Genomic DNA, 24,238 nt, shown 5'->3' with positions numbered 1-24,238 from the left:
GCCAATGTTTCTCAGCATTTCAAAAATAACAGATTCTGTCTCTACTCACAAAAGGACTACAGCCAATGATCACTAAACAGCAGTCTCATCATGAAATTTAGGAGGAAATACAATGAAAAGATTTTTTTTTTTTGGCGTGGTTAAAAAGTCTGAAGAACTGACCAAATTCAGTTGTCTATTTTATATATGAAGAAAATGAGGCATAGAGAAGCGACATAATTTGCCCAAGGACAAGCAAGTTCAAGGCAGAACAAGAAGAATCAGAAGACTCTGGTTTTCTAACAACCCAGTTCTGGCTTTTATTGTCTCCCCGTACCAACACACGTGCTAACATCACTGATTGAAAACAGGAACTGGGCTTTTGAAACATGTTCTATCTTTCCTTTCTTTAGTAAACAGAAGGTCGGTTTGATCTGGCAACTCTTCCTTCCAGCAGTTCCAGGTATCAGTGGCTTAGAGTGTGAACCCAGTAGCACCAGAGAGAAGATGCTGGATCACTGCCGCTGCTAGTGCTCTGGGGTGGGTGTGTGTGGAGGTGGGGAATGAGTGTGAACGGACTGAACTGGAAAGTTTCCTGTGGGAAGAGCATGGTCTCTTTAGAGCCTGAAAGGCAGCTGCATGGAGGAGAAGGAAGAGTTACGGGTTAGGACTAAAGGGGTCTGGCTATGAGTCTGGCTCAACTACTTTGTGACCTTGAGTGAACAACCTCTCTGGGCCTCAGTTTCTCCACTTATAAAGCAGAGGGGTGGGCAGGGGACACCAGGGACGCTACATGTTCGCCAAAGGCAGACCCTGACACTTAAGTACGTGCACTTCACCCCTCCTCCCCGGAGCTGCTGGGGCTTCTCATAGGTGAAGGATCCAGTGAGTTCAGTTCTTAGATGAGCAGTGAGTCCAGAAGACAGCGTCTGTCTTTGCTACATTCCATGATTTCTTTTCCTTGGCATTCAAATTTCCAAGACTGGGCCCCTTGTTCCCCCATCCAGCTTCATCACTTGCCATCTCTAGAGATGATGGTGGTTAAAGTTATACAGACCCAAATTTCAACCCCAGCTATCCCTTTCTTCGCAGCACTGTGGCTTCAGGCAGTCACCTACCCTTCCTGAGCCTCATATGTAAAATGAAGATGATAAAGACCCTAGCTCATCAGTTCGATATGAGGATTAAATGAAATATCATTAACACTGAGTAGGCACTGAATGAATAGTAGCTCACTCTCTCCCTTCCCCAACAGAAGCATATGTTCCTGGAGAATAGAGGGTGGGACACCTCTTTTATATCCTCAGAGCACTTTGCACAAAGCCCTCAGTGGAGCAAATGCAGAATAAATATTTGTTCAATGGATTGCCATTTTGTCTGTTCCAGAAGCTGTCTGGGTAAACTGAAACCTTTGCTTCTCTTTTGCAGTTTGCCCAGCTGGTGGCCATCTACAAGACACTGGGAGGAGAAAAGTTCCCGCTCATTGAGCAGACTTACTACCCCAACCACAAAGAAATGGTAGGTGACTGAGAGGGGCCATCAGTCTCTGCTGTCTGCACTCTGAGCTTAGCCGTGTGCTGGCTGTGGGCCTCTGAGGTGTGCCTCAGCCTCTCAACCCCAGAGAATCTATTGAGGTTGAACTGCAGACCTGCTTTGTGAGGCCACAGTGTCTGGGTTTTAGCTGACAGCCCTCTGTCTCCGAAACTTGGAGACAGAATAGGAAAGAGCAGAAACAGGGGCGTTTTATCAAAAGCTGAGAGTAACAACCTAGATGGATCAACAGTCAGAAGATCCTGCTGCTTGCAATTCTAGCCACAAGTCACAGACGGTTACATTCCCTCACCACGTGTCAGCATCCCAATCCAAAAGGCGAGTGGGCTTAATGATTCCTGGCCAGGATAGCTAATATGACACTTGCATGGTTTCAGTGAGATTCTTTAAGCAAATAGTCTGTGAGGAGTGTGGAGTGCTCCTCAGATGTAAGCTTTTGTTCCTGATATTATTTACCAGCCCTTCCATTCCCTGGGCTTCCTCAAAATTCAGATAAGGGTTTCACTCTGCTTTTCACTCTACCTTCTCTGAGGCCATCCCAGGATGGCAGAAGGAGCAGAATGATGGGATAGATGGTTGGTACGGAGGCTGCCTCTAATGTTTATACCCCTTCTTCATCTCTGGCCCCACGTTCTCTGCCCCAGGCCTGCGTGGTCAGTGGGTAATCCTACTTAACCCACCAGTGGAGACTCTCTGCCTTAGCTTTACAAGTCTTGTGTTCCAGGACAGAGATCTCCAGAAGGACTCTCCATTTGCACCATTTCTGTGGAATCTTCTTCTGGTGTTTTGTGCATGCCCCAGCTTATCAGCAAGCCGTATAGAACCTTGGGGCCTTGGAAAGAACTACCTTCTCCATCTTTGCCAGAGCTTCCCCAGGAGAGGCCGTGGAACTTTAAGCACTTGTCCCTGATAAATCCTTAAGACCCCCATCAGGGCTTTCCCTTTCAGGACAAGTCAGGAAGGCTTGTAGAGGCAGAGGAACCCTCAGGGGCTGTGCTTGTAGATTTCAGGGCATCCAAGAGAGGACTGAGCAGAAGGCTGGGCGAGGAGCTCTCGAAGCTGGCTTCGTCCTGCTATAGCATCTAGCAGGCTGACCACTTGAACTGTAACACTTGCAAAGTATATTCCTCACCTACATCCTCTCCCCCAAGGACCCTTGTGTTCTTTTTCTCCTGTCCTCTAGCCTAAAATTTGCTCTCAAGAGAGGACACCCACCCCTCACCCCTAAGATCTCTGTGAGGCTTGAAGAGGGAATTTCAACTCTATAAGAGAAAGGCTTTTTTTTTTTTTTTTTAAGCTTAAAAAAGATTTTGAAGTAGTAATGAAAACATTAGTAATCTAGTAGAGAAGGACTTTCTAAAGGAGACAGAGAAGAAGCCTTTTGGACAGCAGTTGAGGACATTAAGTATAGTTAACCTGGAGAGACAATACCCAAGTCTATTCTTGCTAACTGGGCCAGGCCCTGTGCCAAGAATGGTATAGAGGGGATTACACTGTAGGCTTCACATTGAATGACTCCTTGTCCCCCTTTGTCACCCCCCTAAACAGATTGAAAGTATATCTGAGGATCAGAATGAGTTGAGACAGGAGGAGTAGATGAAACACAGCCAGAGGATGTTGTTCTTTTCATTTCTCCAAATCAGCCTGTTTATGATACTGTCACCCACGTTCTGCTCTTATATCTCACAAGCCCACCCCATCCCGTATGTATAACAGTCATCATTTCTCCCCTGTCAGATCAGTTAAGATAAAAAGAAAACACATTTATCTGGGGAGAAAAAGGAATAGTCCTAGCTTTGAAAAAAGAAACTAAGCCAGAATCAGCAACAAATACCAGCTCAACTAGAAGGTTCGGAGGCAGGGATAAAGGGCTGAGGGCGGGAGAGAAAAGTCCTGCTGCTTTCCCTAGCCCTTGGCCCGACGTGTTCTGGACTGGGGTCCTGGACACAAGCTGCCACATGCCCCATCCCTGCCCTCATGCTGGCCACACCGTCCACCTGGTACTTCCCCTTGTCTGGCATCCATGAGGCAGGTGGGGACAGCCAGCGCCCTGCCAGGAAGGAAAAGGGCTTGGTCTTCGGGACTCTCAAAGGGTTGTGGCGATCCGTCCTAGGGCTGGATGATGTCAACAAACTCCTTCCTGAGGGGCAGGCGTCCCTGGTACCAGCTACAGCTGCCATCAACATGCTTCATGCAGACATAATGCTGGGCCTGGTACCCGTAGAGCTTCCGTTCCAATAGCCAGTCTGTCCAGAGGCACTCATTGGGAGCCGAGATGGTGCAGGGCACCGCATAGCAGGTGGTGATCTAGAGCCATAGCCACACAACATCCAGGTGAGTAGGGTGTCCTTTTTCTATTCTTGCCTTTCAGACTCCTACATGTTCTTACAGCCTAGCTCAAATGCCCCCTGGCTTATAAGGCCCTTGCAAGTCTCCAAATTTCTCCCTTAGTTCTCTTTCCCCTGTACTCCACATACAGTATTGCCTCCCAAAAGGCCCGAAGGCCCTTACTCTACCACTGACCTAAGCAAGTCACTTCACTTCCTATAACATGAATTTCTTCCCCATAAAATGGAAATCTTAACTCTTCATAAATTTGTTTTAAAGACTAAATATCTTAAATAAATTAACCATTACAGGTCCTGACAAAAAGACTAGACTCTTTAAGTGGTAGTGTATTATCCCAGTGTGTCTTATATGATGGCTGCCTTCTCAGCCAGAATGCAAGTACATTGAGATCAGGGACTATGGGCCTTGTTGCTTTTCCACCCCCAGCTTTGAACGATGCCTGATCCATCACAAACCTCAAGTATAGTACAGCAAGTGAATAGATCACACACACAGGAAGGAAGGAATACACGAAGGGTGAGGCTGCATGGCCCTTCCCCCACCCCCGAAGACCTTGGAAATGGACAGTCCTTACTTGGCAGCCACAGTTCAGATGGTAGTGGTGATTCAGACTTTCTCTCTGCAGAAAGGACAGGTTCTCCCAGGGCTCAATGTAGTTGCAAAGATGGACAAAGACTTTGCCATCACTGAGGATCTGACCTTAAAGGAGAGATAGAGGAGAGCCAACATGAGGAGTCTGCTTGTGGAGCTCTAGGAGTTCTTGAGGGAGCCCAGAATCACAGCCTCCTCGGTATCTTGTGGTGGAAGTGGTGACATGGGGCTCAGTGAAGGAGCCAGAAAAACCTCTACTGTCTTTATATCAAAGCCATTACCAGATGATGTTTGTATGAGGGAGAGTTGTAGGGCAAAGGGCTTTCCATTAGCATGGTGCAGACAGAGGGATGTGGGCTTTAAGTCAGAATCTTGGTGGAAATCCTTTCTTTTCTATCATTTACTAGTGTGTGACCATAAGAAAGCCATATAACTTCTCAGCTGAAAGATGAGAATAATAAGGTTATTGTCAACATTAAATGAGAGAATACCCATAGAAGATGTTCGATACATAGTAGGTCTCTCTTCCTTTTCAACCTTTTCCAACCTTTCTCCTGCTCCAGTGATATCTTGGTGAGTCTGTCCCCTTCCCCTTCTTTACATATCACACTCTTTCCTATTTTCCAAATACCCTTTTTAGTACCACCTTGTCTGCAAAGCCATCCCTGGCCATACTAGCCCTCACCTCTCTTAGAAGGTCAGTCATTCAGTCATTTACTGGCTGAGCAACTACTATGGCCTGGTGCCAGGAATACAGGAAAGAAACACGACAGGATTTCTACCCCTAAGGAGCTAAAAACTAGTAGGGAAGACAAATTGTTGTTGTTCAGTTGCTCAGTTGTGTCCAGTTCTTTTCGACTCCATGGACTGCAGCATGCCAGGCTTCCCTGTCCTTCACTATCTCCCAGAGTTTGCTCAAACTCAAGTCCATTGAGTTGGTGATGCCGTCCAACCACCTCATCCTCTGTCATCCCCTTCCCTTCTCCTCCTGCCCTCAATCTTTCCCAGCATCAGGGTCTTTTCCAGTGAGTCAGCTCTTTGCGTCAGGTGGCCAAAGCAGTGCAGCATCAGCTTCAGCATCAGTCCTTCCCGTGAATATTCAAGGTTGACAAACAAGCAGAAAATGATACCGTTGTATGATTCTATACAGGATGTGGTATAAGAACAAAGGAAACACAGTTATCTCTGTCTGTGGAAGGGGTGGGGGCAAGAAGGGTGTCTAAGATGATACTTGGGTTGGGCGTTGAAAGGATGGGTAGGAGTTCAGCTGCCAGAGAAGTTGGGGAAGGACTTCTGGACACTGGGACGGACGGACACAGCCCTGCAGAATACCTTTTGCAATTGCAAGTAGTTTAAGCCCCAGGGGAAATGAAGGGCTGGGAACGGCCACTGAGCAGTGACAGGAGGCAGGGCTGGGGAGGTCAGCGGGTCTGCTCTCAGAGGGTATTAGGCAGAAGGGCTGCATCTTCTGCTGCAGAGCATGGGCACCAGGATGAATTTTCAGTAAGCCTGTGCTTTGTCACTTAACCCCACCTCCGGGTGGACTTGACCTCCCTGAGGCAGCCAGCGCGTGTCTGCATCCCTGATGCACTTCAGCCCCTAGCAGGGGGCAGGTGCTCAGGAAGGAGGTGGCCCCATCAGCTAGTCCCGGGACCTGGAGATGCCAGGGGCCTGTTCTGCCCCTGCTCTCCCATCCAGAGGTGCCCGGTCCAGCACGTTCCACGTCCTCAGACCTGGGGCCCTCCACCTGCGTGGCCTCCAACACCTGTGCCTTCTTAGAAATCTGAACTGTGAAGGAGCTCCTTGAGGACTGTGGCATGTTTAGTGCATCTCCACTTGCCTGCCCCAGGCCAGGCAGTGAGGAGGTGGTCACTCATTGCTGAAGGGATGGACAGAGAGTGGAATTCCTCCTTCTGTTCTCCCCACCAGCTGTGTTTCTCTTTTCCTGGCCTTCTTTCTAAATATGTTTTATCCTTTAGGGAAAATTTAGATCCCACTTACACAATGAAGGCTTCCCTAGTGGCTCAGATGGTAAAGAATCTGCCTGCAATGTGGAAGACCTGGGTTTAGTCCCTGGGCTGGGAAGATCCCCTGGAGAAGGAAATGGCTACCCACTCCAGTATTCTTGTCTGGAGAATCCCGTGGACAGAGGAGCCTGGTGGGCTACAGTCCATGTGGTCTCCAAGAGTCAGACACGACTAAGCGACTACACTTTTACTTTCACTTTACACAGTGAGGCTTCCCTGTCTACAACCACACAGATACCTTCCCTGAACAACAAAATAATTCAGTATTGCATTCATTCAGTTACAGATTAGATTCTTTTGAGGTACTTTAACTATTTTATCCCAGTCAGTGGAGGATGAGGAGATCTGCCTGGGCCCAAGGTCTTGGAGACAGAATCATATTAGAATCAAGGCTGCTATTAGGGCCTGTGCTTTACTGCACTTCCAGAATAAGGCCTTGGGTGTGAGTCAGTCACGAACCAAGAGTGTGACCCGTCATGGCCGCCTAAAGCTGATGCTATCGTAGGCTACAGGGACTGTTATGTGGGTGTTGTGTATATGTGGGGTGAGGTTGCGAGTGCACAATCCTCCTTTGTTCTGTGTGACTCAGACCTCCCTGCAGTGTGGTCCCCGGTTCAGGGCCCAGTGCTGGGGAGGGACGGGGACAGGCTCTATCCCGCTGAAAGTGGCCAGGACAGCAAGGGGTCTGGGGACCACGGCCAGCAGAACCTGGAGCTAGACTGCATGTATCTATTGTCCTCAGGCCTCTGAAGGGTCATCCTGGAACAGAGGGCAGAGCTGAACCCACCAGGGGCAGTTTCAGAGTGGCATAATTTGGCTCAAGATACCAAAAACCTTAGGCTTCCCAGATGGCTTAGTGGTAAAGAATCTGCCTGCCAATGCAGAGGATGCAAGAGAAGCGGGTTCCATCCTTGGATCAGGAAGATCCCCTGGAGGAGGAAATGGCAACCCGCTCTAGTATCCTTGGCTGGGAAACCCCATGGACAGAGGAGCCTGGTGGGCTACAGTCTATGGGGGTTGAAAAAGAGTCAGACACGACTGAGCATGCACACACCAAAAATCTTACATCATTTAAAGCTGTTTGGAAACAGAACCAGCTGCCCTAGGCTGGGACAGCAGCCTGTGAACTAGGAAGGCAGTGGCACTGACAGGGAGGTTACCAAGGCTTCTCCCAACTCAGGCTGCCTTGAGTAACGCAGCTGCTTGTGCCCAAGAAAATGGCTCAGCTTGCTGCCCAGGGTCAGCCTGGCTCCTCCCTGCCTGCCTTCCTAGGGCAGAGACTCATAGGGCCGCTGCTGGTCTTTAACTTACCAGTCAGGAGATACTGCTTCTGGCTGTTAGCTTCTAGTTTCACCCCACAGAGGGAGGAATCAAAAGGCGTATAAATATACTGAATATCGTTGACTTTCTCAAACCCTTTGAACATCTGAAAGGTAATTACGAAAGAGCAATATTGAGTCAGTAAGTGTACTTTATATCTTAACAGGAAAAACTTTTTCTTAATCTAAAAAAGTTAAGTGAAAGTCTAGTTCAGGACTTGTTGCGCACAGATGGCACCGCTGGGTCTTATCTCCCTAAAATATTTAAACCTTGGTTTATTCCAGTGAGAAGGGAGGCTCCTCTAGCAGCCCCACGCACAAGCACAGAGGGCCTGTCCTGCACTGTCCTCTGGCTCCTATGGCCTGCCTTCTACATGTCATCCACTCTGCTTCAGTATCTATACCCCTAGCATCACTGAGCCAGGCCGCCCGAACCACCAGCCCCACAGCCCCACCCCTCCCAGGTCACAGCCCCCACCTCCTCCTAACAGCCCAAGGGGGTGATGCCCTGTCCTGCCCCCATGTACCTTTATCTGTTTGATTTCATACCGGATCATTTTTTGAGGGTCAGCAGGGTCTGTGCTGGCAGGAACTACCTTCTCACTGGAGATTTTGGCCCGGATAGCTGCACAGGAAGAGAAAAGAGGGGACCTTCAGCAGCCGGTGAGAGTGATCCTCCTGGGATCTGGGTGACCTGTGGCCCTCTGGAGAATTCTGAAGGGGGGTTCTGGGTTTAGGTCTCGGTGGGTTGCGAGGAAGATTCTACAATCCCTGGAACTTCGAAACCCCTCGGACCTACCAGGTCCTCGAGTCTCTCCGCTCTGCCTGCTGCTCTGGGGAGTCCAGTTCCTGCAGCCCAGACTAAGGCGGGGGGAGACGGGCAGGGCCAAGGAGCCGCATGAGGGCAGTCAGTGTGCAGTCATCCACTGCTGTAGCCCAGGACCTCAGAGAGAGCCCGACCGAGCTGACGTTCGCAAATGTTTATTGAATTAATAAATATCCTGACTGTGCACAGAGGTAGTTCATCTCTTTGTTGTTCGGGTAGTAATCAAAACCTGTTTATGAAGTTCTTCCTCGGTGCCTGGTCTAACACTGGGTCCTAGGCCCACAAGCACGGTTAGGGAAGGGCGCCCACCTTGCAGAACTCTTGGTTTAGTGGAGAACACTCTTACGAAGACCAACAGCACAGCACACTAGGGGCACAGAGATGTTGGAGATGTTGTGGTAGCACCAGGAGTCAGGAAGCCTTCAGAGAAGAGGAGACTCCCTGGTTTTGAAGGATGAATAGGAGTTTGCCAGGAAGTTAAGGGTTTTTGAAGAAGGGCATTCCAGGCAGAGAGAAAGGGTAAAGGGTGTGTGTTGGGGTGGGGCCGTGGTGACAACCTCAGTTATAGTCTTGGATACAGAGGGATGTTTATCATGAAAGCCCAACCCTCTGAACCCCCTCCCCCCCAACCCCCCTAACCAATGGATCAGAATAATCACTGGATAGTTCCGGAGACTTGTTATTCAGTGACATCCCATAACTGCAGTAGGCAGGGGAGAGGGGATCGCTCTGGAGCCCTTTACACTGTCTTTGGGCTCATTCTCTCAGTTGTAGCTGACTCTTTGCAACCCCATAGACTGTAGCCCACCAGGCTCCTCTGTCCATGGGATTTCCTAGGCAAGGATATTGGACTGGGTTGCCATGCCCTTCTCCAGGGGATTTTCCCGACCCAGGGATCCAACCCTTGTCTCTTGAGTCTCCTGCATTGGCAATTGGGTTCTTTACTACTGCGCCACCTGGGAAGCCCTACACTGTCTTTGATTCTCTGGCAAGTCAGCGGGTCTCTGCGTTTGCATGGTTGCTATGGCGCCGGCCCGGCCCAACCCACCGGTCGCAGCAGGAGGCAACTGGGGCGGGATTTGAGCTCCACCCCTTCCCTCGAGACTCCAAGTCCGCGGCGCGGCCACACCTCGACCCCACCTCGACCCCACAGACCCCCACCCACTGCTGGGGCCCTCGAGGGCTCCCCCGGACTCACCGAGCGCCGAGTGGCAGACGTGCTGCTGGGGGTGCGCAGGGGCGCAGCTGCACGCCTCGCCCAGCCCCGGCGGCCGCAGCAGCGCCAGCAACCGCAGCAGCAGCGCCCAGCTCGGCACGGGCCGGGGACTCTGGGGCATGTCTCCGCAGGGCTGCGACTGATCCTGCGGGGACTGTCAGACCACACTGCCCCTCCACGGCTTCTCCAGAGCGCGGCGCGCCCCTCGCCCTTGGCTTTATGAGGTGGACCTAGAGCCAATCCCACCCCAGTGGGCTCCGCCCTCCCTTGGCCGCAGGCCACCCTCGGGCGGCCGACCCGCGGCCCTCCTGGCCGGCAGGCTCAGTAAGGCGCAGGGGAGAGCCGCGAGAGTCCCCGTGCTGTTTCCCTGCCTGAACCTTCTCGAAGTAGAGGGGAGGCACCGGGAAAGGGGATGGCGTCAGGACAGAAGGACAGGGCCACAGAGACAGATGCTTGGGGAGCACAGAGACCAAGGGTCTGTGACTCAGACAAAAGGAGCAAGAGTGCAGAGAGGCTCAAACAGAAAGAGTGAGACAGGCAGAGTCAGAGAGAGGCAGACAGAATTACAACAGGCAAGAGAGACAGCGACAGAGAAGGCCGGACCTCTTGCTGAGCTGCACACTGGGAATGAGACAAGCTCCTCAGGGCTTCTTTCAGCTGCAGGAAGTGTTTTGAATGCCCTATTTATGAGGCTCCAAAGCAACAGCAAACAGTAATGGAACAGGACAGGGAAAGTTGGGGTGTGTGTGTGTGTGTGTGTGTGTCTTGGCTCTATTGGCTGGGGGGTGGGGAGAGACAGCGGAGAAAGCAGCCGGTGCCTTAGAAACCCTTTTGCGTTCCCCGAGCCCATGCAGATGGCGTGAGGACAGTGCTCTTTGAGGGGCTCAGAGCATGGGGTGGCCCATCACTCGGGGCAAACCTGGGCCCTCAAAGCCCTTTCTCTGCTCTTGGCCACCCTGATGTCCTGTCTCAGGGCCCCACTCAGCCGAGAGACTGCGTCTTGTTGTAGAGGGCGGGGCCGCTTTGAAAACGAGTGAGGCACTCGTGGACTGGCGCCTGTGCTGTTTGACAGGGAGCGTAGTGCTCCGAGGCTGCGAGTAGAGACCCTCGGGGTGGTTGGAGGGAGTCTCCACAGTCTTGCACAGGACAGTAGGAGGCTGGGTGCCGCTTCTCTCCCTCAGGCGCTTCACACCCTTGCCTCGAACAGAACTTGAAGCTCCTTGCCCCAGCCTCAGCTGGCCGCAGCCAGGAGTGCTGAAATCCTCAGGTCAGGCACTCCCAGTATCTGGTCACACTCAGGATTCCCACAGGAATCTGACTTTTCGTCAGAGTCAGTAGTGTATCCTCTGAAAGACTTCTTTTCGTCTCGAGGTGGTCATGATGTTTGCAAAGAAGGCAGCTGAGAGAGCACTGACCTGACTTAGAAAGGACCAGATTTGGCGTCCGGGTTGGATCTTCGTGCAACCCCAGCCAGAGTGCAGTCTGATGTGGGATTGGACAGGCTCTCGAAAGCCTCCCGTTTGGCCTCTGCCCTTGGCGGATATGAAGGCTGAGGCCCAGGGAGGCGTTGCCGAGAGACTGGGATGCAGGTCTCCTGACGTCTGGTCCCCTCTACCACGTTATTTCTCCCTTGGCCATTGTGTAACAGCTTGAAATCCTGCCTTTGGGGGGTGGCTTTTCTTCTTTTAAGTCTTTGTGGTTTCTCTGTTAAAATACGGCTATCTCGAGGTAGTGGTGAAGGACAGGTAGGTCTGGTGTGTCACCCCCATGGGGTCGCAAAGAGTCAGACACGACTGAGCCACTGAACAACAAGGTAGCATTTACTCTCTTAAGCTTCTCTTTTGAATGGTAAACATGCTGAATTCTTATGTTAGCTGTCTTCCAACCCAAACTGGGCAGAAATATGCCTTTGCATTCTGAGCTGTGTTTGATGCTGAGTTTGAGGTGTTGGTGAGCAAGGAAGAGAGTGTAAGAGGGGAGAAAAGCCAGGTTCAGTGCAGGAAAGCTGGACACATGAAGGGTGACGCAATGAGTCTTAAAGATGCAGAGAATACCAAACAGGAAAACGGGCTCCTTGTAGTTCTGCCACTAATATGCTCTGACCTAAGGCAAGTCACTGTCACTCTGTTTTTAAATTCTTAAATTTCTGATGCAAATAGGTTGCACTGGTTCTTTAAAGAGCCCTTCCAAGGGTGTTCCCAAGAAAAATATTTGTAGGTTTCCCCAGAAAGACAGGTACACTCTGACCAATTCAATCCTTTCTCTGTTTTCAGCTGACTCTGCCCACGTTCCCTGTGGTGGTGAAGATCGGCCACGCTCACTCGGGCATGGGCAAGGTAAGGCCAGGGCCGCTGTGCTCTGGGGTTGAGGCCACAATGGGAGCTCTTCCGGGAGCCCGGTTGTGGACTGTTCTTCTGCCTCAGTTGCTGATGAATTCTTTCCGAGGTGAAGATGATATGGCCCCTCTAAAACCATGAGTGTTACCCAGGCAGGCCTCTTGCAGCAAGCAGAGTGTAGGCCACCAGACTGTCCCTGTGCTCTTTGCAGCAAATGTGGCTCCCCAGCCCTGGGAAGGGAAGCTCAAGAGTGGGGACCTCCTAAGGAGATGTGGCACTCAGGTTTGCCTCTGGGTGCGAGCATCGTGATGAGCCTGGGGGCCCAGGGCTCTTGTGACTCTCAGTATGTGTGTGTGTGTGTGTGTGTGTGTGTGTGTGTGTGAGACTGTGCGCGCACGCGTACCTCCCTTTCTGCCTCTCTGCTTTCCTCCACCATTAGGTCAAAGTGGAAAACCACTACGATTTCCAGGACATTGCCAGCGTGGTGGCCCTCACCCAGACCTACGCCACTGCAGAGCCTTTCATTGATGCCAAGTATGACATCCGGGTCCAAAAGATTGGCACCAACTACAAGGCTTACATGTGAGTGGGGTGGGGGCCCCCGGACACCCGTCACTGTCTCCTCAGCTCAGGGACAACGCTCAGCCTCCAGGCAGCAGCCAGCTCTCAGTTTGGCCTCCCCTGGCCCCACAAGGTAGAGAACACAGCGAGGGCGCCATGCACATGGGGACGTCTTGGCCTGGCTTCCTTTCAAGGCAGAGGAGGGGTTCCCGAACTGACAGGAGGCAGAAAATGAATATTTATTTTCATTCGCCTGTAAGTGAAACCCGACGCTCTCCGCAGTTGTGAGCAGACTGGAGTAACCGCAGTAGTTAGTACACAGACGTGTGGTTTGTCGCCAGCGGTCATCACAGAGGTTTTTGTATCACATATGCTTATGGCAGATACCTTTAAATACCAATTGCTTTTATCACTACTTACAAGTCATGGGAGTTAGACTTGCAGCTACATTCATACCTGTAAATACATTTGTTATTTATAGAAAAAGACATATATTTTTACACTAATCAGAGAGTTATTGTTTTTGATAACTTTTTTGATAATTACTTTAAATCATTGAGTTCTTCTGCTGTCCTGTGTATTTTATTTTACACTTATACATCTTCAGTATTTCATACATCGAAAGGAATCTGTAGGCTTCACGAGGCTGCCAGAGCACAGAAAAAGCTAAGAAACTATAAATATGTAGCCCTGTAGACACTACAGAATGTGAAAAGCATTGTGGTTATGAGAATAGGTGACTGTTCCATGTAACTGGGTCCATTTGCCAAAATGAGAAGGGAAAGGCTTCCTGCGATAGAATTGAGAAAAAGAAAAGATTTCAAGACTACCCGATCTTCTGAAATATACATCCAAACACAAATGGCTTACAAGTCCAATTTTGGAAATAGTAACTTCACATTTTCCCCGATAACTCAATTGGTAAAGAACCCGCCTGCAGTGCAGGAGACCCCAGTTCAATTCCTAGGTTGGGAATATCCCTGGAAAAGGGAAAAGCTACCCATTCCAGTATTCTGGCCTGGAGAATTCCATGGACATGGGGTCACAAAGAGTCGGACACGACTGAGCGACTTTCACTTTCACTTCAACTTCACACTTCAAAAAAATTTAAGGTGGTATTTTTCTTCACAAAGAAAGAACATCACAATCTATGAATGTGACCTTTGCCACACTGGACTTGAGCTCCCATCAGGGTGGAGCAGCTTCCCTCCCCTTCACCCACCTATTTTCATTTTTCTTCCCTCGTCTTTCTTTTTAGGGTTTATACTCCCTGCCCCTCGAGAGAGTTAGGAGCCCATCCCTGTGCGCCCTTCTTGTAACCCCTCGCACACCTCTAGCTGAGCACTCTTCGCACACGGGCGTTTGTACGGGCGTTTGTACGGCGCTCCTCTGAGCTCTCTGGGTGGTAATGACAGAGTCATTGCGCAGCCTGCTTCCTGGTCAGCCTGCTTCCTGGTGCAGCAGCAGACTCCTAGGAGGCACCCAACGAATATGCAGAGAGAAGCCTTGTGGGGAACTGAGGCACCGAATCCTTTTTACAACTTTATTGGCCAGATTCCTACTTTCTGAGTTTATCATTTTTTATTTAAAGCTATTCTGCTTCAGAAAGGAATTTAAGGTTGCTTTAAGAGTACACACAATGTGGGACTTCCCTGTGGTCCAGCAGTTAGGACTCTGCACTCTCACTCCTGAAGGCCCGGGTTCCGTCCCTGGTCAGAGAACTAAGATCCCAAGTGCTGTGCATGGCCAAGTAAATAAATAAATAGAATAAGGAAGTATGCACAATATAAGACAGGAAGATGCAGGTTCAATCCCTGGGTCAGGAAAATCCCCTGGAGGAAGAAATGGCAACCCACTCCAGTATTCTTGACTGGGAAATCCCAAGGACAGAGGAGCCTGATGGGGTACAGTCCATGGGGTTGCAAAGAGTTGGACACGACTTAGCACAATTTAAAAGACTGTTATAAAAACTAGCTAAAAGTAGTAGGAAAAGCCATGATTTTGGTACTGATGAAAGCAGATTTCCTATCCTTTAATTTTAAAATCCCATAAATAAACAAAAAAGCATCGACGATGGTAGAGCAAGAGGGTCTTGATCCTTAAAAGGGGCACCACATTTTTAAAAATTGAGGTTCCTGAAAACAACTTAAATGGAGCATAAGAAAAGAGAATCCACAACCACTGATGAGGGGTAAGCGACGAGAGCAGCTTTAGAAAATATTCACTTTTACTTGTGAGGGACTGTCAGTTATTTGGGCAAATGTTTAGGTTCTCTCAGCTCCTCTTCCCCAAACTTTTGGCCATCTTCTTGCTCTCAGAAGAAGGAACTGACCTGACAGTAGCCAAGGTAAGTTTTGAGATTCTTCCCTTCTGCCCAAGCCCTCACCTAGAGACCAGGAGATGGCTAGGCTTGGTGGGAAGAGTGCACCGCCCCTGCTGTCTGTCAGTCAGCAATAATGTGGGTCCCTCTATGGATGTCGGATGGCCTGTGAGTCCTGAATGGCCATTGAGCTGTCCCTGAATGGCTTCTCAGGTTCCCCTCTGCTCCCGTGTGCCCCAGGTAGCCTTCATGGATCTGTGCCTGGCATCCCATTGTTAGAGAAAGGTGTGAAGCATAAGGGACTTTACTATTACTCACTCAAAAGTTTCTGACACCCTATTATGGACCATGGCCTTGTGCTGCAGACAAGGAAGTGAGGGACTCTGCCCAGCCTGCTCACAGGAGCACACCTATGAAGCACCAGCGCTAGGAAGACAGCATTATTTTTTCTCTGATCTGTCTTTGTGTTTCTGTTCACATAGAGCAAGCCACTCAACTGTGAGTTGTTCATCTTTTCTGAACTAGGCTGTGGGGTGTAGGGGAAAGCGAAACCCAGTGAGGGCACCAAGAGTCCTGGGCTTGTTGTTTAGTCACTAAGTCGTGTTCAACTCTGCGACTCCAGGAACTGCTGCACGCCAGGCTTCCCTGTCCTTCACTACCTCCTGGAATTTGCTCAGACTTATGTCCTTTGAGTTGTTGATGCCATCCAAGCATCTCATCCTCTGCTGCCTGTTTATCCTCTTGCCTTCAGTCTCTCCCGGTATCAAGGTCTTTTCCAATGAGTTGCCTCTTTGCATCAGGTAGTCGAAGGATTGGAGCTTCAGTGTCAGCACCAGTCCTTCCAATGAATATTCAGGGTTGATTTCTTTTAGGATTGACTGATTTGATCTCCTTGTAGTCCAAGGGACTCTCAAGAGTCTTCTCCAGCACCACAGTTGGAAAGCATCAATTCTTGGCACACAGCCTTCTTTATGGACCAACTCTCACATCCATACAAGACTACATCCGTACATACACACCTTGATGTACGGACCTTTGTCAGCAAAGTAGTGTCTCTGCTTTTTTGATATGCTGTCTAGGTTTGTCATAGCTTTTCTTCCAAGGAGAAAGCATCTTTTAATTTCATGGCTGCAGTCACCATCCACAGTGATTTTGGAGCCCAAGAGAAGAAAATCTGTCACTGTTTCCACTTTTCCCCATCTATTTGCCATGAAGTAATGGAGCTGGATGCCATGACCTTAGTTTTTTCAATGTTGAATTTTAAGCCAGCTTTTTCACTCTCTTCTTTCATCCTCATCAAGAGGCTCTTTGGTTCCTCTTCATTTTCTGCCGTTAGAGTGGTGTCATCTGCATATCTGAGGTTGTTGATATTTCTCCCGGCAATCTAGATTCCAGCTTGTGATTCATCCAGCCTGGCATTTCACATGATGTACTCTGCATATAAATTAAATAAACAGGGTGACATACAGCCTTGATGTACTCCTTTCCCAGTTTGGAACCAGTCTGTTGTTCCATGTCCAGTTTTAACTGTTGCTTCTTGACCTGCAAGACAGGTAAGATGGTCTGGTATTCCCATCTCTTTAAGAATTTTCCACAGTTTGTTGTGATCCACACAGTCAAAGGCTTTAGCGTACCCAATAATGTAGAAGTAGATGTTTTTCTGGAATTCCCTTGCTTTTTCTATGATCCAACAGATGTTGACAATTTGGTTTCTGGTTCCTCTGCCTTTTCTAAATCCAGCTTGTACATCTGAAAGTTCATGTTCTGCTGAAGCCTAGCTTGAAGGATTTTGAACATTACCTTGCTAGCATGTGAACCTAGTTTGACTAGATATACAATCTTGGACGAGTCGGCTAACCTTTCTGAGTCTCAATCTCCTCATCTGTAAAGTGGGGGCAAAAACTGCAGCCTACTCACACCAGGGAATTTTCAGTGAGGCTCTGGTAGGGGATTTGGGATGGAGCAGCCTTGCAAGGGAATCAGCACTGTACAGATGTGAGGCGTTGGGCTCGGCTCTCTAGGCTGGCGCAGGGCTCTGAAGAACCTGCCACATGTCTTGGTTCCCAGTGTCTGGTATCGGATCTCCAGGGAGGAGACTCCTGAGAACTGCTGAGCAGAGAAGCACATCATCAGTCTCCAGTCATAGTGAGTGACAAGGCCGGCATGTGTAGGGAGTGACTGGGCTCTGTCAGTGGATGAGCGTGGCTTTTCTGTCCCTGGGCCATCCCCTTCCTCTTGACTTTGTCTCAGTGAAGACTAATTTACAGTTTACTTAAAACCTGTATAATTTGGTCCTCATGGCAACCCTGTGTTTACACAAGGATAAATAAGGCTCAGAGAGGTGAGGTGATTCACCCAAGGTCACCCAGCCAGTCAAGAGCAAATCCAGAACCAGAAACCAGGTCAATTGCCTCCTCCTTAGTCCAACACCAATTGAGTCTATGTAACGTGTGGCCACAGATGGAGGACACAGGGCACGGAAGAGAAACCTTGGGGACTTGACTCCATGGGCTCCACGTGAGGGATGAGGCAGCTTAAGCCTGAAGAGGCCAGCCGGCTTGTCCAGAGCCACAGTGCTGATACTGTAGGCCCTCAGTGTTAACTGTTGAAAGAATAAGTGAGCTAGTAAGGAAGCCACGGGATGATATTCACTGGAGCCTGGAGGGTGTTTCCAGCACCAACAGAATTCAGCTTGTGCATACCAAGGCAGCCCAGATACCAAGTGGGTGGGCTGATGGGAATACTAGACCCAATTTGTTGTCGTTGTTTAGTTGCTCAGTTGTGTCTGACTCTGCAATCCCGTGGACTGCAGCATGCCAGGCTTCCCTGTCCTTCACTATCTCCTGGAGTTTGCCCAACTCATGTCCATTGAGTCAGTGACGCCATCCAACCATCTCACCCTCTGCTACCGTCTTGTCCTCCTCCCCTCAGTCTTTCCTAGCACCAAGGTCTTTTCCAATGAGTCAACTCTTCCCATCAGGTGGCCAAAGTACAAGACACAATATATATCCTCAAGTGGTTAATAGATTTGTGGACAGAAGACTTAGCTCAGATAACTAAAGTAAAAAGTAGACACAGGATTTGAAGAGAGGTGGAGGCAAAGTCCTCTAGGAATTGTAAGGAGAGCAAGTGCTCATCAGGTTGAAAAGATCAGGGAAGACTCCAGGGCACCAGGGCAGCCTGGGCTGGATGGACCCTTGTAGAAAGGAGGAGAGCATTACGGTTGGGGGGTTGGCAGCGGAAGCCAGGCTCTCGGGTCAGCAGACAGGCCCCCAGGCTCTGGGTGGGGGAGACAGGTGGGGACAGCGACCATGAGCTGTCACTTGGCGGGGCCTTGTTGCAGGAGGACGTCAATCTCGGGGAACTGGAAGACAAACACTGGCTCTGCAATGCTGGAGCAGATCGCCATGTCAGACCGGTGAGTGAGGGGAGGGGTGCAGCGCCCCTGTGTGGTGAGGGTGGCTTCCATAGAAGAGGAGGTGTAAGAAACGAGTCCCGCCCAAAGGGAGCCTCTAATCTAGCCAGACAGATGGAACACAAAGGCCCAAACACCCAGTAAGAAGATCAGGCAGGACTGGAGATATGATGAGAATGATGGAGATAAAGACTGGACTTGCCATAGATGCTCCAGGGCAGGAGGAGTTACTGTGGGCTGAGCAGCTGAGGGAGGCTGCGTAGAGTAGATGAGACCTGCTCTAAGCTTGGGAAGGTGGAGAGGGTCTAGAGAGCAAAGCAAGAGGGTGCGGTAGATAAGGCAGTGTGCTTGATTGATGGGGGGAGGTCTGGGGGGTGCAGCCAGGAGAGGTAGAGGCCGCCAGGATCGCATGACCACAAGCGGGCTAGGTGGGAGCTAGTGCCCCAGCCTCAGGACACTTTCCCCCACCCCACTCCAGGTACAAGCTGTGGGTGGACACCTGCTCTGAGATCTTTGGTGGCCTCGACATCTGTGCTGTCAAAGCTGTGCATGGCAAAGATGGCAAAGACTATATTTTTGAGGTAAGTCTGGCCCAAAGAGTATATCAGTAAGAGACGAGCCCTAGGGCTGGAGGCCAAGCTCTTGGCTTGAGAGCTGCACGGGCGCACGGACTGCAGTTAGGTTAGAGTCTCCTGAGCCACGGGAAGGTTCCCGAGTGACACAGCTGGGGAGCGTGCAGAGCCAAACAGCTGCCAGTAGAGCTGTGGTTTCTAACCAGCCCGGCTGACCCACACCATTGGTGAGAGATGCCAGACCCGAGTTCCTGGGTCCTAGCCTGCCACTCCTCCGGGAAGCCTTCAGTGGTTTTGCCATTCTTAGTCTCAGGAAGCTGGCCTTGGGAATCATTGGATCCAGTCTGCTCTGCCAGTGAGAGAATGGAGGCCTGATGCCACAAGCAAAGCCACACAGTGAGTCGGTGTCTCAGCCTGGCTAGAACTCAGGTCTCCTGGATGCAGGAGATTCTTCTTAGCCCTTCTCTGAGCCCTGGAGACACTTGACTGAGTCTGGGCCTCTGGCACAACCTTGCTGACCCTTTTCCCATGTTAAAGGGAGAGACAGTGGCCATATGTGTCCTTCACACACATTCCTGTCCAGTCTTCCTGGGAGCAGAAGAGGCTCCTTGCCAGGTGTTGGTAGTATTTACGGAGGATTCATGTCTGGAGCCCAAAGTGGGCTTCAGAATCTACTCCATGGCCTGCTCAGCATGTAACTTCTACATGGTCATACTACCCTCCTCTTGGTGGGCCTTGGTTTTCTTATCCCTGAATGAGAGAGTTCAACTATGGAGTCTGTGATCCTGGGCAGGCAGACACTTCCTAAAGGAGGAAAACATTGATCTGGACCTTGACATACAGGAGGAATTGGCTCGGTGGCGAAAGTGAAGGCATCTCAGGTCATGAGCAAAGGCAGGAAGCCAGTCGTTTAATGGGCAGAGTATCAGTGGGGACAGAGGTTGTGTGGGAGAAGAGTCACAGAGGAGAGAACTGCCTTCTAACTGGAGTTAAGGGCCTGGCCTTCCGTGTTCCTGCTCCCCTGTCTGCCAGCCTCAGAGCCCGGGGCTGGACTGTCTGCCTGCCCTCTGCCTCTCCCCGCCACCCTCAGTCGCCAGACTGAAGTCCCACTGAGCCCTGACCTGCATGAAGTCTGTGGAGGCCCAAGGCCAAGGCTGCAGGAGAAGGGAACGGAGGCATGCAAAGGAGCATGCCTCCAACGGAAGACACAAGCACCCACTTCACCCCAACCTACCTCTGCTGGCTTAAGTCCTGCTCGTTCTGAAAGACTGTCCCAGGCCGTGGATGTCTCCTTTCCTAACCGAGTTCCCTTCCTCCCCCAGGTCATGGACTGTAGTATGCCGCTGATCGGGGAGCACCAGGTGGAGGACAGACAACTCATCACTGAGCTGGTCGTCAGCAAGATGAACCAGCTGCTGTCGAGGACCCCTATCCTCTCTCCTCAGAGACCCTTAACCACCCAGCAGCCACAGGTAAGCAGGGAGGAGACACAAAGGCAGCCACGAACCCTTGCCTAGCCTGCTGCTCCAGACGGCAGTGGCTCTAGGACGGAGCAGAGGTCAGATGCCCACAGGTCTGGATGGGCTCTCTGGAGTCTTTTCCTTCTCCCTCTCTTTCCCTTCCCTCCCCTCTGGACACCTGATTATCTTCCATCACCCCTAATAGAAACCTTCTGATTAGCAATATGCAGGATCAGCTTTATAACTGTCCAGAGATGGAGTATCAGATCCCTCCCCTCTGAACTTGAGGACTCCAGGGAACCAGACCCTGTTCCCTCTGGGACTTGTAACCTGGAGTTCTTTGAGGAAGGGCTGGGTCAGGTCTCATTAGCTGCTCAGTGCCTGAGAGGTCTGTCACACTTGTAGAGAAAGAAGGGTGTTTCTGAGACACCTGCTGGTCTGGAGAGGGGGAGAGTTGGGTCCCTCATTCTGGGAGAGAGTAACAGGTAGAACTCAAATAAGAACTCTGCTTTCCTCCCTAGGGGAGACGAGACAAGTTCCTAGTTGCCTGTGGTGTGTGACTCAGGTCAGTCACATCCCCAATGACAGTACTCCAGCCCCAGGTCTAGTGGGAGATCCACACTGAAGCTTTGGTGGAACCTCAAGCTCTGTGGCTCTAGAATGGGCCAAAGAAAGGCAGGGACCCTGGGCCTGAGGGCCTTTAGTCCCTCGAGGATGTAGCTCCTTTTTCAAAAATATTGCCAAACTCTTCCCTCCACTGTGTAATAGAGTTGTAACACCTTGGAACAGTGAATCCAAGAACTGAGTCCTAGTTTAGCTCCAAATGGCTGTGTGACTTTGGGGGGAAGTTACTACCCTTTCTAGGGTTCAGGTTTTATCACTTGTAAATGAAAATCTCGCAGCAATCTTGCTTTCAAGATCCTACTTCAAACATTTAAGGAGGTGGAGTCGAACTCAGAATGTGGGCTTTGATGCAAGAACTCTCCAAGTTTGATAGTTTACTGGCTTTGTGACCCTGAGCAAGGACTGTATCTCTGACTCAGGAGAGATCTGAACAATAGCATCTGTATTCTAGGGTTGTTATAAGGATCAAGTGAAGTAAAGAACACAAACTATGGCATAGCATATCATAAATGCTCAAAAAAGGCTACCTGTGTTATTACGTAAGCAGGCAGCCTCTGGGTGTGGCTTCCCTCCAGTGTTCGGCTTTGAGATCATCTCTCCCTTTTCTAAAGATCAGGGCTTTCCTGGGATTATGCTGCGATCAGGAGCCAAGTAATTGGATTCTTGAAATCATATGGTAAGAAAGAAGAAAAGGAGGGGGGAAAAAAGTATAAACTTGTCTGGTTTATTTAGTATAGAAGCAAATTACCCCCACATTTTTCTTCTCATCATTTGAACATCACAGGATCATAGCATAGAAACATAGTTTACAGTCATAACAATGGACCTGAACCCTCAGGAAAGGATTGCATTTTAGTCACTGTTTCACACTCTGGTTAAGAAGGCCAGAAACATAACGCATAAGAAGTGTTTCTGTAGAAAATGACTATGATAAAACAACATGGCAAACGGTAAGTCAGTACCCTCTCTCAATCTGTCTCCTCCGCCCTTTCTCCACCCCCTATTAATACAAGATGATATCTAAATACCTTTTGAGCTTTAAAGATCTCTTTGAGTAGAATTCTCCTTCCATCCTGACTGATGAGAGCTTATGGACTAACGTATGTCTGTGCTGTCTTTGTGCCCAAGTTGAGAGTAGCCCCATGAGGCAGGATGTTGCCATAGATTAGCTTTTGTGTGTGTTACACACCTTCTATAGGGCTTCGCTGGTGGCTCAGATGGTAAAGAATCTGCCTGCAGTGGAGGAGATCAGGGTTCAGTCCCTGGGTCAGGAAGATCCCATGGGGAAGGGAATGGCTATCTGCTCCAGTATTCTTGCCTGGAGAATTCCATGGACAGAGGAGCCTGTCGGGCATACATCTCCATGGATGGCAGAGTCAGACACACTGAGCCACTAACACTTTCACTTCTTAGATGGCTCACACTGTGGGGACCTCTAAACAAGTACAAAAATCTGTTCCTGTGCTTTAGGAATATAGTCACCAGATAATTATATAGGGTAATTAGGGTAACACACCTTAGTTGCTTGTTAGAGATACAAGCCCATTATTTACATATTGTGCTTAACTAGAGGTAATAGAAAGATTTTCCTGGTTGAAATAATATCAGGCCTGCAGTAGATTTTATGATTTAGTAAATCTGATGGCATCAAGGTGTCTTCTGGTCCTAGCTGTCTCAGTGATGGGATTGGCAGATGGTTGCTCATTCCTGCCCTATAAGACTGACAAGAGTCCCCTTTCCCCCTGACCCCCTGAGAAACAGAGTATCTGGTAGCTGCTTAAAGACTTTATGACAGAGTAAGACAGCCAATGTTGCCCAGGCAAGATAAACAAAAATGGGCTGCTCTGGGGCCCTGTGAGGGTCCCTTCAGGACTTTTGTATACGTGTGCACACTCTCTTGGCTCCTACAGCAAAATCATTCTGACTAGACTGAAGGCTAGGTCAGGAGACCTGAGTTCATTCTGTCCTTGCCACTGACTCATGAGGTCGCCTTGGATAGATTTCCTTTTCTTTCTCCGTCTCAGCATCTCTGTGTGTAAAAGGAAGGGTTGAACCAAGAAATTCACTAAGATCTTTTCTAGCAATAAAATTTAATTATTTGAAAATTATAAAATTTTAGTAACAAAGAAAGACTTTCTGCCTAAAAAAGTGTTTTCACCCAATGAAAGCATTGATTCTTCTTTCATGTGATTCCCTTACTTTGTGAACATTAAATACTTCAACTTAAATATTTTAAAGAGAAAGCCTTCAGAGTCAAGGCAGGAAACCTGGTAAGGAATGAGCTTCCCTAAACACAGGGGCACCTGTAAAAATTCCTTATAGCAAAGCCCTTGTGGCTTCAGGGTGAGTTTTTCTCCACTGAGCTTCACAGTTGAAGTTACAACAGGATATTGCAGAAAGTAGTTGGGAATCAAGACACTCAGGGGCCAGTCTCCCTCTGCCAGGACGTTACGTGACTGTGGGTGAGTCACTTCCCACCTCTGGACCTGCTTCCTCACCTGTAAAATGGAACTGGGATAGATGATCTTTAGATCCCTTTCAGTTCTGAGGTCACGTGAAACCTGAGGTCAGCCCACCTGTGAAATCCGAAGGCAAGTCCTCCACAGACCGCCCTTACTCCTGCCACGAGCAGAAAGTTTAGACACTCCCCCAAACCACCCTCAGGTTCGAGAATTCTCTGGAAAGACTCACAGAACTTCCTGAAAGCCACTGTACTCACAGGTGCATTATGGGAAAGGGCACAGATGCAAAAATAAAGGCCCAAGAAGGCTGCCTAGGGCAGAGTTTAGGAGAGTTCCAAACCCAGAGCCTCTTTTGTCCTTAGGTTGTGTTAGTCTCTGGCCTCTATCACTGATACGGCACAGGGAGTGTTGCCAACCAGGGAAGCTCACCTGAATTCCAGTGTTCAGGGGTTTTTGGGGTTTCATTTCATAAGCTTGCTTGATTGATTGATCATCTCCTTGAACACTGGCGTCTCCAACTTTCCCCTCCCTAGAGGTCAGTCTAATACCACAGGGCCTGAGGGCCCACCCTGAGTCACCTCATTATCATGCACCATCAAGGGTGGTCTGAGGGGGCCCCCACCTTGAATA

General features: G+C 49.7%; 2 protein-coding genes across 2 annotated transcripts in view; one reads left to right on the top strand and one right to left on the bottom strand.

Annotated features, from left to right (window-relative positions):
* The window catches only part of SYN2 (synapsin II), a 49,118-nt gene that overhangs the window by 7,520 nt on the left and 17,360 nt on the right, over nucleotides 1-24,238 (top strand). Inside the window, exons 4-9 of the mRNA XM_010862518.1 lie at nucleotides 1,408-1,497; nucleotides 12,132-12,194; nucleotides 12,634-12,776; nucleotides 18,419-18,493; nucleotides 18,969-19,071; nucleotides 20,385-20,534. Of these exons, the coding sequence (XP_010860820.1) occupies nucleotides 1,408-1,497; nucleotides 12,132-12,194; nucleotides 12,634-12,776; nucleotides 18,419-18,493; nucleotides 18,969-19,071; nucleotides 20,385-20,534 (624 nt within the window). The remainder of the gene's footprint in view (nucleotides 1-1,407; nucleotides 1,498-12,131; nucleotides 12,195-12,633; nucleotides 12,777-18,418; nucleotides 18,494-18,968; nucleotides 19,072-20,384; nucleotides 20,535-24,238) is intronic.
* On the bottom strand, nucleotides 126-10,714 carry TIMP4 (TIMP metallopeptidase inhibitor 4). The gene is made up of 5 exons (XM_010862473.1): nucleotides 9,841-10,714; nucleotides 8,344-8,441; nucleotides 7,809-7,923; nucleotides 4,454-4,578; nucleotides 126-3,837 (listed from the first exon to the last, which is right to left on the bottom strand). The coding sequence occupies exons 1-5, from the start codon at nucleotides 9,977-9,979 to the stop codon at nucleotides 3,640-3,642; spliced, it is 675 nt and encodes a 224-aa protein (XP_010860775.1). The 5' UTR covers nucleotides 9,980-10,714; the 3' UTR covers nucleotides 126-3,639.

This window comes from Bison bison, unplaced genomic scaffold (genome assembly GCF_000754665.1).
Source record: "Bison bison bison isolate TAMUID 2011002044 unplaced genomic scaffold, Bison_UMD1.0 scf7180017864482, whole genome shotgun sequence".
Lineage (NCBI taxonomy): Eukaryota > Metazoa > Chordata > Mammalia > Artiodactyla > Bovidae > Bison > Bison bison.
This window is presented reverse-complemented; position numbering and strand designations above follow the sequence as displayed.